Here is a 15,000-nt window from a genome sequence, read left to right on the forward strand (position 1 = left end):
ATTTTAGAAACAGAAATACATTTTGAAAATATCTATTTTGGATCATTAATGTTCTAAATCAGTAATTTAAGGAATCATTTCAGATGAATTTAGGAGAGATTGAAGTTATATTTTGAAATGTGAAATACACTTTGAATTTTCTTTTTTTCATGAATATTGGAATCATTTTTAACAAATATTTGAAAAACCTTTGTATTAATGTTCTAGGTAGTTTTAGGGTAGTTTACACACATTGCTGAACAACTTCACAGACTTCTAAAAAAATATTTGATATAATTTTATGATAAACATGAAATCCATTTTTGAACAATCTAATTATTCTTTTACGTACATTTCAAATTAATTTCTGAACAATATGTATTTATGGGTACTTAATGTGTTTTCTCTTATTGTTTCTCTGCACACAGACATTAGAACACAGAACCAAAGCCCATCAGCCTGGAGGAGCTGTGGACCACCATGACCGGGTTCTAACTCCAGCATTGACAGGCTTTTATTTTTTTAATTGAATTTCTTTTTTTTGATCAGCTGTTTCCACGACTCAACATTTTCACGGGATCAACTCCAATATGGTGGTTATAATGTTGTGCACACACTTTACTTTGGAAGTCAGTAGTGTCACTCCACCTCAATATAATCTTGTAAGTATTTACATAAGAAACGCCACTGAGTACTAATACAATCATTTTAAGATGGGTAAAGTCAGTAAGTTTTTTTTTTTTTTTTTTTTTTTTTTTTTTTTTTTTTGCCCTTGTCCTGTTCGGCAGCTTGGGCCAACAATATGATGTGATTGAGAGCCTTCGGAGTCAGAACAGTTTTTGGTCTTGCAACAGGGAGAGACCTGGAGTCTCCTCCTGTTGCCTTCTCCGTCAGAAGCTGGCATGGCTGCCGTACACGACCGGGGGGGAACGCACAAAGAGAGAGAGAAGAGAAGAGAGAGAAGAAAGTCGAGGGGGGAGGGGGGAGGGGGGTGGGGGGAAGGGGATAACATACAATGTCCTTGTTGTGCTACATATATTATTTGCAATAATCACACTCATCCAAATACTTTCCAACTGTTATTAGATTGAACCAGCCTGAGCAGCTCTATCTAGACAGTAAGATGATTTCTTAGATTAACCAGCCTGAGCAGCTCTATCTAGACAGTAAGATGATTTCTTAGATTAACCAGCCTGAGCAGCTCTATCTAGACAGTAAGATGATTTCTTAGATTAACCAGCCTGAGCAGCTCTATCTAGACAGTAACGTGAAGCAGGAACATGAAATAACAAAGAGGCAACAACAAAAGAGGAACATGATTTTTAAAGTTTGAGCAAATGATGACAGACAACAAGCAACTTCAGAAGCACCTTTCGTGAGGAGTGAAAGTGTGTGTGTGTGTGTGTGCGTGTATGTGAGTGTGTGTGGCTTGTCCACTGGGTGTGGCCGGAACTGTTGTGGGGGGACCCGTGGTGACACCCCGGGGTCCGAGGCCACCGCGCCCGGACACCGCCACCCCGGCAGGCAGAAGCCCCCCAGGCCCGGGGAGACCCCAGCGAACCACCCCAGAGAGCCCCGCCCCCGCCCAAAAAGCACCCGACGGAGAATGCAGAGAGGAATCCCCCCCAGGCAAGAGGGGCCCACAAGAGAAGGACAAAGGGCACAGGGCCCCAGGCCCCGACCCAAGCCGCCAAGCCGAGAAAAGGCCGGAGCAGGGCCCCCGGGCCGAGCGGGCCGAGAGCCCCCCCAACCCCGGCGGCGAGTCCCACCGCACCCCCGGGAACAGGCCCACCCACCGCCCCCCCCAACCCGGTAAGGCAGAGACGGCCCCAGCCGCCGCGCCCCGGACCAGCCCCGCCCCCAGACCCAGGAAAGCGAAGCCCGGCGCAGGCCCCGGTCGGAGAACAGTCAACTCTACACCCCCAGGAGCCTCATATTCCACCCGCCCCATAACCCCTCCCCCCGGGTCTTGATTGGGAAACCCAACCCATGACCCACCCCGCACACCCACACACCCACACACCCACACACCCACACACACACACACACACACACACACACACACACACACACACGGAACGGGGGGGGGGTGATGACTCTCGCACCCTCAGGCCGCCGGCCGGGCCCCCTCCCGGCCACCGCGGTATCCCAACCTCCACCAATCCAACAGCAAGTGGAGAAGGAGCACCGCACCCCAGCCCCCCCACAAGCGCCGCGCCCGAGGGAGCGCGCCCCCCGTACTCCAGCCGCACTCACCCCGGGCCGGGGCGGGACCCCAGCGGGAGGTGCTGGGGGGAGCCACGTCTCCCGCCCTTCCCCTGCCCTATATGTGTGTTGGATGTATGTAAGGGTGTGTTTTTGTGTTTTGAAAAGGTGGATGCGATGTGTGTGTCTATGGTGCGGTTTAAAATTGGGGGGTAGCGGGGCCCGGGCGTTCTACCGCTGACAAGCGGCAGAACCCCGAAAGCGGCTTACCCCCTCAAGACCCTGCATGACTAAGTGTGGTTAAAATTGTGGGTGGTGCAAAGTCGGGGGAGGACCCAGACCGCAATTAAGTAGCCTGGACCCCCCACCTAGGCACCGCCCCACTCTTCCCTATTGTGGGGTAATATAAGGTGAGGTAAGGCAGGGAGGGTTCTGAGGGAGGGGGTCCCCCCGTCGCTAGGACCTTGGCCCAGCTGGACCCCCCGCGCTGCCCCACCCCACCCCCCGAGCGGCCGGCCTAGGACCAGGGGGGCCACACCCCCCCAAACAAGGCGCCGCAAGGGGACCCGGGCAGGGAGCCCCCACCCCACCCAACGGCCAGACAGCAGAGTCCGAGACCCGCAGGGCCCAGTGCGAGCCCAGCCGGAGGCCAGTGGCCAGGGCACCCCCCCTCATTCGCCCACTCCACACAGCCCCACACCCCAACCCACACACCCCAACCCACACACCCCAACTCACACGCACACGCACACCCCTATCAGGCCCTGGAGGTCACTCTCAGTTAACCGTCCATCCAGAACCCGGAGCCCCCCCCGTACCCCGCTCCCCTGACTAAAGTCAGTAAGTTAATAGATTAAGTTAATAGTTAATAGATTAATAAAACCAGAGATCTTCTCTTCTGCTCCTTTTCATTCAAAATGTGTTGAACTGGACGTTTTGTTGCTGAAACGGTTTTTACTCTTTGAATGAAATAAAGAATTACAACAACAACATTGATAATAAACAATAAAGAAACAAAGCGGTGAGGTGGTGACCAACGTTAACTCTTTCTTTTAACAAATAAATCTGAAGCTGCTGGAATATAAAGTAGAGACGCGTCTGCATCCCTTCACCCCGTCGTTCACCCCCGTCGTTCACCCCGTCCTTCACCCCGTCCTTCACCCCGTCGTTCACACCGTCGTTCACCCCGTCGTTCACACCGTCGTTCACACCGTCGTTCACCCCATCGTTCACACCTTCCTTCACACCGTCGTTCACACCGTCGTTCACACCTTCCTTCACACCGTCGTTCACACCTTCGTTCACCCCGTCGTTCACACCGTCGTTCACACCGTCGTTCACACCGTCGTTCACCCCGTCGTTCACCCCGTCGTTCACACCTTCGTTCACCCCGTCGTTCACACCGTCGTTCACACCGTCGTTCACCCCGTCGTTCACCCCGTCGTTCACACCTTCGTTCACCCCGTCGTTCACACCGTCGTTCACACCGTCGTTCACCCCGTCGTTCACCCCGTCGTTCACACCTTCCTTCACCCCGTCGTTCACACCGTCGTTCACCCCGTCGTTCACACCGTCGTTCACACCTTCGTTCACACCGTCGTTCACACCGTCGTTCACCCCGTCGTTCACACCTTCCTTCACACCGTCGTTCACACCTTCGTTCACCCCGTCGTTCACAACCGTCGTTCACACCGTCGTTCACCCCGTCGTTCACCCCGTCGTTCACACCTTCGTTCACCCCGTCGTTCACACCGTCGTTCACACCGTCGTTCACCCCGTCGTTCACCCCGTCGTTCACACCTTCGTTCACCCCGTCGTTCACACCGTCGTTCACACCGTCGTTCACCCCGTCGTTCACCCCCGTCGTTCACACCTTCGTTCACCCCGTCGTTCACACCGTCGTTCACACCTTCGTTCACCCCGTCGTTCACCCCGTCGTTCACCCCGTCGTTCACACCGTCGTTCACCCCGTCGTTCACACCGTCGTTCACACCTTCGTTCACTCCGTCGTTCACGTCCGTCGTTCACCCCGTCGTTCACCCCGTCGTTCACACCGTGACGTTGGTCCGACACAGATTCCAGCGTCTTTCCTCACCCGAGCTGGCCGAAGGCGATGTTCTCATCCATTTTGGAGCTGTCGTCTCGCTCCTCCTGGGTCATGTGACACCACTTCTCTCTGCAGCACAGACACAGCCACGGTCAGCCTGAATGATAATCCTAATAATAGTAACTTTACAGCCACAGCGCGGACTGTGTCCGCCCTTCAACGTGCTCGAAAAAACTCCAAAACACGGAAAACACTTAAAAAATGGAGGGGAAAAGAAGGAGTACATCAACCAGCCACCAGCAGAACCAGAACTAAGGGTTAATACACAGAGCGGCTGAAAAGCATCGATTCACACTGAAATCTTTTGGAAATGTTTCTGTGCTGCTGCAGCCTCACACTCTCCTCTTCAGCTGCTCAGGGAGTACCTCAGGGCTTTATGCTCCGCCCACTGGAAATTCCTCTTTCTGGCGCCACGTTCAGCCCAAGTTCATCTGGAGTTGGTCAAATAGAACCACAATGACCTTTACATTGAAATGTTTTGTCGTGGCGCCGAGTCTACGCGATGGAAATGTCGATATTTTTCAATTTTGGCTTCAGTAATACATTTAAATCGACCTGGATGGTGTAAGAAGCTCAGCGCGGGCGGCGAGCGTTCAGGAGGAAATAACAACGAGCTCGTCTCAAACATTAAAAACTAAAAAACCCAAAGCTGCACAAAAACCTTCACTGTGAATCAGTCAGCTTTTCACTGTGCAGGAAGATGTTTATACATGTGTCACATCTCAGCAGTCAGTCTGTAGAGGAGGAGGAGGAGGAGGAGGAAGAGGAAGAGCAGGAGGAAGAGGAAGAGGAAGAGGAGGACATATGACATGCCAGCAGATTAATGGAGGGAACATGCAGAGCTCCTTCAGACTGCTGCAGACAAACCAGCTCAACATGAAACAGGCTGTGTGTGTGTGTGTGTGTGTGTGTGTGTGTGTGTGTGTGTGTGTGTGTGTGTGTGTGTGTGTGTGTGTGTGTGTGTGTGTGTGTGTGTGTGTGTGTCATGCAGACAGAAGCATAGCACAGAAATATCACATAGTAAACTACAGAAGAACAGAAGTACTTCCTGCCTCGTGTCGTCACAAGTGAAGCTTCCTGAAGTAATCTGATTACATTGCCTGCAGGTAAATTCATGTATCTGATCAGACCGGCTCAGGAAGGAAACTTGAGTCTTTCTCATTGGACAGTCCGGGACTCGGTTCACCGGAGGGGGCGGAGCCGAGAATGTTCCCCCCTTCACTTTAGAGGTCAAACCTCCTGCAGTTCCACCAGCTGCTGTTTGGGGGCGCTGTGGCCCGAAAGAAACACTGACCAGAGAGGAAGTGAAGAAGAAAGAAGGCTCATTGATTGGTCCAGACCGAAAGAGGAAGTCCCGCCTCTATAGGCCGTGGTGGCTAGGCTACTTAGCTTATGGTTAATGGGTAGCCTCAAACAAGCAGGATAGAAAGTCTTCAGACCAGATATCAATGAGTCTTCCTCTCTTCTTCTTCTTCCTCCTCCTCCTCTCTTCTTCCTCCTCCTCCTCCTCTCTTCTTCCTCTCTACTTCCTCTTTTCTTCTTCCTCCTCTCTTCCTCCTCCTCTCTTCTTCTTCTTCCTCCTCCTCCTCTCTTCTTCCTCTCTACTTCCTCTTTTCTTCTTCCTCCTCTCTTCCTCCTCCTCTCTTCTTCTTCTTCCTCCTCCTCCTCTCTTCTTCCTCTCTACTTCCTCTTTTCTTCTTCCTCCTCTCTTCCTCCTCCTCCTCTCTTCCTCCTCCTCTCTTCTTCCTCCTCCTCTCTTCTTCTTCCTCCTCCTCCTCCTCTCTTCTTCCTCCTCCTCTCCTCCTCTCTTCTTCCTCCTCCTCTCCTCCTCCTCTCTTCCTCCTCCTCCTCCTCCTCTCTTCCTCCTCCTCTCTTCTTCCTCCTCCTCCTCTCTTCTCCACGTCTGCCCGCAAGATATTTTCCAACTTTTTCTTTCTGCGTCTGCGTCTTCTGATTCACGGGGTAATGGTTGTTTGTTTACTACCCAGAATGCACTGCGGCCTACGTCCCGTCCTCTGACCCCGCCCACTGGAAAGACTCAGGTTTTCAGAGGGACCAGAGACGGTTTGTTAGTTAGAGAGTCTGGTCCGGATCAACCGGGGAGATGTGGACACGCCCTTTCTGTGTGGAGTGTAAAGCATTGTGTAAACGCTGCGCCCTGAGGCTCCTCCCCCTACATCCACCCTCTACTTTTAGCTTTCTATCAACGATTGAAGTTTTTTCTTTCAAATCTCCGCTTCACCTCCGTCAATCTTTACTTCATTTTTTTTTTTGCTGTTACAAAATGAAGGACAGACCTCTCGTCTTTCTCTTCATCCTTCGTTCCCCTGAACCGGCAGCAAGGCACAAGGAGAGAAAGGGTTAAAGTCAACGGGCCAACAACAAGAGCTTCAGAGGAGAGGAGGAGGAAGGAAGAGGAGGAGGAGGAGGAGGAGGAGGAGGAAACTTTATTTAAAGTGTCACAGAGACACAGACGCTCACCTGGTGGTCGGAGATCGTTTCTTCCTCTCACAGTGGACGGCGTCGAAGAAGGCGGCATTCCAAAACCTCAGAGTGTGCCTGGTGGGGGGGGGGGGGGGGGGGGGGGGGGTGATGGAGGTGGTGGGGGTGGTGGAGGTGGGGGGGGGTGGTGGAGGTGGGGGGGGTGCAAGGAGGAGGTAACATTTATTTTGTTTTGCTGTTTGGCGCCACAGAATAAAGTACTGTGTTTATAAAAATATATCTGTATATTTCTGAGCCTTCATCACGTCGTCCTGTGATGATGATGATGATGATGATGATGTTTCTCACCAGATGGGCTGCTGCTTCAGGTGAGTGTACAGGTAAACCTTCTCTCCTCTCTTCTCCTCCGCCGCCTCCAAACCTGCAGAGGGTGAGAACAACCGTGGAAACGAGGAGCAGAGAGGAGAAACTGAGGAGGAGGAGGAGGAGCAGAGAGGAGAAACCGAGGAGGAGGAGGAGGAGCAGAGAGGAGAAACCGAGGAGGAGGAGGAGGAGCAGAGAGGAGAAACCGAGGAGGAGGAGGAGCAGAGAGGAGAAATGGAGGAGGAGGAGGAGGAGGAGCAGAGAGGAGAAACTGAGGAGGAGGAGGAGGAGCAGAGAGGAGAAACCGAGGAGGAGGAGGAGGAGCAGAGAGGAGAAACTGAGGAGGAGGAGGAGCAGAGAGGAGAAATGGAGGAGAAGGAGGAGGAGGAGGAGGAGGAGCAGAGAGGAGAAACTGAGGAGGAGGAGCAGAGTTTCCTGAAGGTTTACCTGGAGATTTGGTCTTAGCTGGATTATCACCGTCACTGGAAACAAGAGAGAGAGAATACCGACAGGTTTATCAATGAACAAGAGGAGGAGGAGCAGGAGGAGGAGCAGGAGGAGGAAGAGAAGGAGCAGGAGGAGGAAGAGAAGGAGCAGGAGGAGGAAGAGAAGGAGCAGGAGGAGGAAGAGGAGGAGCAGGAGGAGGAAGAGGAGGAGCAGGAGGAGGAAGAGAAGGAGCAGGAGGAGGAAGAGGAGGAGCAGGAGGAGGAAGAGGAGGAGCAGGAGGAGGAAGAGAAGGAGCAGGAGGAGGAAGAGGAGGAGCAGGAGGAGCAGGAGGAGGAAGAGGAGGAGCAGGAGGAGCAGGAGGAAGAGGAGGAGCAGGAGGAGCAGGAGGAGCACAGCTGCAGTCTCACTCGGTCCTGGCAGTCATGGAGCTCCTCAGTTTGCTCTCCAGGCCTCCGAAGAACCCCTTGACGTCGCTCCGGTTCTTGAGGAGGCGCTCGGCCGCGTCCTTCTTGCCGCTCAGCCAGGAGTTGGCCTTGTCCAGGTAGGAGGAGTCCAGGCCGGGAGGAGGCGCACCGCGGTCCAGGAGCTCCGAGGGAGACGGCTGCCACCTCCCTGAAGCAGTCCAGCGTTACGTTAGAGGATTAAACTACGGTCTGGAGTGAACGTGAGGCGTGAGCAGCGTTTCTCACCGACGTGGTAATACGTGAAGCACATGGTCATCAGGTTCTTGGCCGGATTGTAGTCGTCCATCTGGTAACATCTGTGGAAACACGGTTTCTTTAGAGGAGCGCCATCAGAACCCCAAGTACTGTATCATCTGGACTATCCGTCTATTTGTGTCGATAATCCAGAATCAGCTCCTCCTGCTCCAGAACCGTTCTCAGCCTTCTCTGGAGGTGAGAACATTTTTCCTCCTCCAGCAGTGATGGAGGTTTTTCTGTCTTATCAGTTGCAGCTTTCTGTTGTCACACACTGACATCTGGTGGCCACAGACGGTATGCGCTGCTATAATTTCATCTACGAGTTGCTTTTTAATCAGATTTCCTTCAAAACAAAAAGAAAGTGTAACATATAGTCTGGAAAATACGGTAATACACATTGAATGACTGAAGTATTGGAAGTATTTTCTTGTTTGTTTTTTTTAAATAACTCCAGATTCTTTCATACTTTATCTTTATTTTATTTTTTTAACTCCAGTTGGTTCTATTACAGCCTCATTAATGTAACTGAAACTATTTAATATTTCGTTTTCCATGATCAGACATAGCTGCTAAACTAAATAGTTATAAACACCAAAAAATGCAGTTTTTCTTCCCAAATCCTGGATATGTAGTAAGTTTTTTAATGTTTTCTTTTCTTTACATTTAACACATTTTGACCGGATGATGAGCAGCAAGTGGCAACAACTTCCTCAATTCGTTTGAAAACGGTTTTAGTTTGAACTTTAGTTTGGGATATCTTGATTATCAGGTTAGTCTGGTAGTTTGATGGGTTTTCTTCAGCCTCGTCATTCAGACCCCAGCAGGGTTGATCGTTCTGTAGCTGTACTCACTCAAACAGCACGACGGCGAAGGACTGAACCAGCCGGTAGAAAGTGGCTTCACTCACACATTTGGAGTGGCAGCGCTGTGAACACACACACACACACACACACACACACACACACACACACACACACACACACACACACATATATTTATATATATATATATATATATATATAAAACACCATCTTCAAATATGTGCAGCGTTTCTTTCTTTCTACACACAGGCACACATTGCTTTTTGCACTAGTGTGTGTGTATGTGTGTGTGTGTGTGTGTGTGTGTGTGTGTGTGTGTGTGTGTGTGTGTGTGTGTGGTTTCCAACAACCAACAGCGCCACCGCATGGCCTGACATGCGAACTACAGTGTTTTCAGTGTTTCTGCCGTTTGTGTGAGAAGAACGGACGTCGTTTTCAAAATGTGGAAATGTGAAACTTTTCTGTACCAAAAACGGAAAAACGATGAGTTTTCATTTCAACATTTCCGTGGAAACGGCGTCTCAAATAAAGTTTGACACAACTTTTAAAACCATCAAGCCAAGCGATGCTTTGTTGAGCGAAAAAAAAAAGAAAGAAAAACTTGCTGCCAATGTGTTTATTGTTATTTACAAGTTTTATTTCTCCGTTTTCCTTCTCATATCTCTAGAAATGTTGTGAACCAAGACACACCAGATCCTCCTTTATGTCTGTGGACGATTCGTTCAATTCTAATTTCAATTTTAGATCCTTGAGGACAAAATATAGTTGAGACATCCTCATTATAGGAATGATTTCCCCCTCATATCCGGAGAGGTTCGAGCGTCTGCCCCGGTTCTCACCTGAGCGCTGACGTACTTGGCGAACCACTCCCGACCCTTTCCGTTCTCTCCACCACACAGCTCGCCGAATCGAGCCTTCTCCTCCTGGTCAAAGTCCTCTCTGTGGAGACACGAGGGACAAAACAAAACGCTAAACTTGACATCAAATCTGCGATGACAAAGTGATGAAGGGAATGAGAGATGAAGGGAAAGAGAGATGAAGGGAATGAGAGATGAAGGGAAAGAGAGATGAAGGGAATGAGAGATGAAGGGAAAGAGAGATGAAGGGAATGAGAGATGAAGGGAAAGAGAGATGAAGGGAATGAGAGATGAAGGGAATCAGAGATGAAGGGAAAGAGAGATGAAGGGAATGAGAGATGAAGGGAAAGTGTAAAGGAAGGTAGAACCGTCGCCGCTCGTCGGTTCCTGTGGGAGTAAATCTAAAGTTCCTGACGGAGCGAACCAGGACGTCAGTGAGTCACGATGGATGGATGAAGAAAAGGGTGGAGGGATGAATGACTTGATAGAGAGATGGATGGAAGGATGGATTTGAAGGCAGGAAGACTAAAAGTCGTCGCTTCTTACTTTCCGTGGAAAACCTTTTCCACGTACGCCTTCATGAAGCGCCTCCTCTCCGCCGCCTCGCCGTCTTTGTCCTCCGCGCTGTGAGCCGACGACGAGGACGACCTCCTCAGCTCCCAGGCGGGCGACGACGGGTCCATGTCGTTCTCGCTGTCTGGCGACTCCGTGGCGTCGCTGTCAGTGTCCCCCTCCCCCGCCCGATGCTGCTGCTGATGATGATGATGGTGGGCGCCGGACCTGGTGGGCGCCAGCGGCTCCGGCAGCTGGTGGAGTCCTTTGGAGGACGTCGGCTCGGGGGACAAGATGTCGGCGTGGCCGGGCTGCTGAGCGCCGTCTACGCCGAGGGACGCCGCCTCGGACGGAGAGTCGAAGTCGATGAGGTTGTCCCCGGCGACGGCGTCCATGTTGGAAGTCGCTCTCTTCTTCTTCTACTCAATGGCGAGGTGAGTCGTCCTCCAGCTCGCTACTGAGGCTTGATTTCATAAACCATCCCTCCTCCAGGGGGCGCCGACTCACCTGAGCTCAACCAGCATCTGAGGAGAGAAAGAAGAACATTACATACTTTGGTAAAGAGGTGAAGGAGGTGAAGGAGGAGGAATGAAGAAGGAGGTGGAGGAGGAGGTGAAGGAGGAGGTGTGGAGGAGGAATGAAGAAGGAGGTGGAGGAGGAATGAAGAAGGAGGTGGAGGAGGAGTGAAGGAGGTAAAGAAGGAGGTGTGGAGGAGGTGGAGAAGGAGTGAAGAAGGAGGTGTGGAGGAGGTGAAGGAGGAGGTGGAGAAGGAGGTGTGGAGGAGGTGGAGGAGGTGTGGAGGAGGAATGAAGAAGGAGGTGGAGGAGGAATGAAGAAGGAGGTGGAGGAGGAGGTGAAGGAGGAGGTGTGGAGGAGGTGAAGAAGGAGGAGGTGAAGGAGGAGGTGGAGGAGGAATGAAGAAGGAGGTGGAGGAGGAGTGAAGAAGGAGGTGTGGAGGAGGTGAAGAAGGAGGTGGAGGAGGAATGAAGAAGGAGGTGGAGGAGGAGTGAAGAAGGAAGTGTGGAGGAGGTGAAGGAGGAGGTGGAGGAGGAATGAAGAAGGAGGTGGAGGAAGAGTGAAGAGGGTGAAGAAGGAGGTGTGGAGGAAGTGAAGAAGGAGGTGGAGGAGGAGGTGAAGAAGGAGGTGTGGAGGTGACCTCTTGCTGTGAGGTGACTCCACTGCGCCACCGTGTGGCCGCTGCTGTATTTATGCTCCACCTTTTTGGATTTATGACAGTTGTTTTAATTCATGTTCCTACTTCTTCACCCATACTGACTTTACATGTCTTAACTTTTACTTTCATCTCACAACTTCTGTATTGACGCAGGAACTTCTCCATTTGTGTTGCAACCTGGTGCTCATGTTGTGACTTTGGCATTCACGTTGGACAGTGTGTATTTATACTGCGACTCCTGCAGCCATTGTCAATGTATTTTCTGCATTGATGTTTTAAAGTCGCAGAAAACAAGCGTGGATGGTGGAGGACCACCGAAGTGTGGCGCCACAGAAACCCAGGAGTTAGTTGGGGTGTGCATGTTGTTAGTATAGAAACCCAGGAGTTAGTTGGGGTGTGAATGTTGTTAGTATAGAAACCCAGGAGTTAGTTGGGGTGTGAATGTTGTTAGTATAGAAACCCAGGAGTTAGTTGGGGTGTGCATGTTGTTAGTATAGAAACCCAGGAGTTAGTTGGGGTGTGAATGTTGTTAGTATAGAAACCCAGGAGTTAGTTGGGGTGTGCATGTTGTTAGTATAGAAACCCAGGAGTTAGTTGGGGTGTGAATGTTGTTAGTATAGAAACCCAGGAGTTAGTTGGGGTGTGAATGTTGTTAGTATAGAAACCCAGGAGTTAGTTGGGGTGTGCATGTTGTTAGTATAGAAACCCAGGAGTTAGTTGGGGTGTGAATGTTGTTAGTCAGCTGAGGTGATGTGGTCTGGTGTTCGTCCCCAGCAGAGGAGGAAACAATGTGATTCACACTGTTTGCACAAGTGAGTGTTGCAATGTAGAATCACTGTTTTATTGTTCTTCACGTGGCAAAGCTGGAGCTGAAGCTGGAGCTGAAGCTGGAGCTGAAGGTGGAGCTGGAGCTGGAGCTGGAGCTGGAGCTGAAGCTGGAGCTGAAGCTGGAGCTGAAGCTGGAGCTGGAGCTGGAGCTGGAGCTGAAGCTGAAGCTGGAGCTGAAGCTGAAGCTGAAGCTGGAGCTGGAGCTGAAGCTGAAGCTGGAGCTGGAGCTGGAGCTGAAGCTGGAGCTGGAGCTGAAGCTGAAGCTGGAGCTGGAGCTGAAGCTGGAGCTGAAATCACAGCTGAAAAAACCACGATGAAACATTAAAACACTGATCTGATGTGATGAAACGATTCCCTGCAGCCAGAGACTGTCTGCTGCTCTATGTTGCATAAGTCTGGCTTGAACTGAATAAACACCCAGAGTCACGGTGCAGCATCATCTGTGTGTGTGTGTGTGTGTGTGTGTGTGTGTGTGTGTGTGTGTGTGTGTGTGTGTGTGTGTGTGTGTGTGTGTGTGTGCACGTCCTTCACACACATCCTGCACGTCGCCGTCTTTCAGCTAATCAGCTTTAGCAGCTCAGTGACAGGCCGCAGTTTGACTTCCTGACTGAACACACACACACACACACACACACACACACACACACACACACACACACACACACACACACACACACACACACACACACACACACACACACACACACACACACACACACACACACACACACACACACACACACACACACACACACACACACACAGCAAGGAGCTTGGTCACATGCTCCTTTCCATCTTCAGTGTTTTGGAGGTCATGTTATGTAACGAGCCCCCGAGCCCCCCCCCCCACACACACACACACACACACCTCGGGATCATCATTCAACTCACATAAACCTGAATCCTTTCTGTGTGTGTGTGTGTGTGTGTGTGTGTGTGTGTTCGGACCCGGGACTCTCCCGACCCACCGTCCTCTAGTGTATCAGTGTGATCTGAGAGGCGTCCTGGTCGTAGCGTCTCCAGGGACGTCTCCAGGGACGTCTCAGGGACGTCTCAGGTCTCAGCGAACAAAACAAACCTGCCTACAGTCCGAGGTCCAAACGGAGAAAAACGCTTTGCTTCTGCTTTCCTGCCCGATGCTTTCCCCTCTCTGGACTCTACTGAACGTTCTCTCTGGACTCTACTGAACGTTCTCTCTAGACTCTACTGAACGTTCTCTCTAGACTCTACCGAACGTTCTCTCTGGACTCTACTGAACATTCTCTCTGGACTCTACCGAACATTCTCTCTGGACTCTACTGAACATTCTCTCTGGACTCTACCGAACATTCTCTCTGGACTCTACTGAACATTCTCTCTAGACTCTACCGAACATTCTCTCTGGACTCTACCGAACATTCTCTCTGGACTCTACCGAACATTCTCTCTGGACTCTACTGAACGTTCTCTCTAGACTCTACCGAACGTTCTCTCTAGACTCTACTGAACATTCTCTCTGGACTCTACTGAACATTCTCTCTAGACTCTACTGAACATTCTCTCTGGACTCTACTGAACGTTCTCTCTGGACTGAGCTTTGGTCAACTTTTATGGTGTTTTTCCACCAGTAGCAACTCACTTCTACCCGTCTCTAGACTCAGACTCTACTTGTCTCTACTCCCCCCTACACTCCCAGACTCTACTCCCCCCTACACTCCCAGACCCTACTTGTCTCTACTCCCCCTTACACTCCCAGACTCTACTTGTCTCTACTCCCCCCTACACTACCAGACTCTACGTGTCTCTACTCCCCCGTACACTACCAGACTCTACGTGTCTCTACTCCCCCCTACACTACCAGACTCTACGTGTCTCTACTCCCCCCTACACTCCCAGACTCTACTCCCCCCTACACTCCCAGACTCTACTTGTCTCTACTCCCCCCTACACTCCCAGACTCTACTTGTCTCTACTCCCCCCTACACTCCCAGACTCTACTTGTCTCTACTCCCCCTTACACTCCCAGACTCTACTTGTCTCTACTCCCCCCTACACTACCAGACTCTACGTGTCTCTACTCCCCCCTACACTACCAGACTCTACTCCCCCCTACACTACCAGACTCTACGTGTCTCTACTCCCCCTACACTCCCAGACTCTACTCCCCCCTACACTCCCAGACCCTACTTGTCTCTACTCCCCCCTACACTCCCAGACTCTACTTGTCTCTACTCCCCCCTACACTCCCAGACTCTACTTGTCTCTACTCCCCCCTACACTACCAGACTCTACTCCCCCCTACACTACCAGACTCTACGTGTCTCTACTCCCCCCTACACTCCCAGACTCTACTCCCCCCTACACTCCCAGACCCTACTTGTCTCTACTCCCCCCTACACTACCAGACTCTACTTGTCTCTACTCCCCCCTACACTACCAGACTCTACATGTCTCTACTCCCCCCTACACTACCAGACTCTACGTGTCTCTACTCCCCCCTACACTACCAGACTCCACTCTACTCAGTCTGGGTCATTTCCATTAC

The 15,000-nt window shown here is 51.2% G+C and overlaps 1 protein-coding gene across 4 annotated transcripts in view; it reads right to left on the reverse strand.

The window, feature by feature from the left end:
* Positions 1-15,000, reverse strand: part of kiaa0513 (KIAA0513) — a 29,897-nt gene that overhangs the window by 11,222 nt on the left and 3,675 nt on the right. For 2 of the 4 annotated variants that reach the window (XM_080475749.1, XM_080475750.1), the window contains exons 2-11: positions 10,469-10,998; positions 9,905-10,004; positions 9,096-9,169; positions 8,233-8,303; positions 7,951-8,155; positions 7,544-7,578; positions 7,082-7,154; positions 6,773-6,850; positions 6,589-6,618; positions 4,280-4,360 (exon numbers count right to left, since the gene is read on the reverse strand). In XM_080475749.1, coding sequence (XP_080331875.1) covers positions 4,280-4,360; positions 6,589-6,618; positions 6,773-6,850; positions 7,082-7,154; positions 7,544-7,578; positions 7,951-8,155; positions 8,233-8,303; positions 9,096-9,169; positions 9,905-10,004; positions 10,469-10,869 — 1,148 coding nt within the window. In that variant the 5' untranslated portion in view covers positions 10,870-10,998. The remainder of the gene's footprint in view (positions 1-4,279; positions 4,361-6,588; positions 6,619-6,772; positions 6,851-7,081; positions 7,155-7,543; positions 7,579-7,950; positions 8,156-8,232; positions 8,304-9,095; positions 9,170-9,904; positions 10,005-10,468; positions 10,999-15,000) is intronic. The other 2 variants (XM_080475751.1, XM_080475752.1) reach the window with 1 other exon arrangement.

This window comes from Lipophrys pholis (genome assembly GCF_963383615.2).
Source record: "Lipophrys pholis genome assembly, chromosome: 11".
Classification (NCBI taxonomy): Eukaryota; Metazoa; Chordata; class Actinopteri; order Blenniiformes; family Blenniidae; genus Lipophrys; species Lipophrys pholis.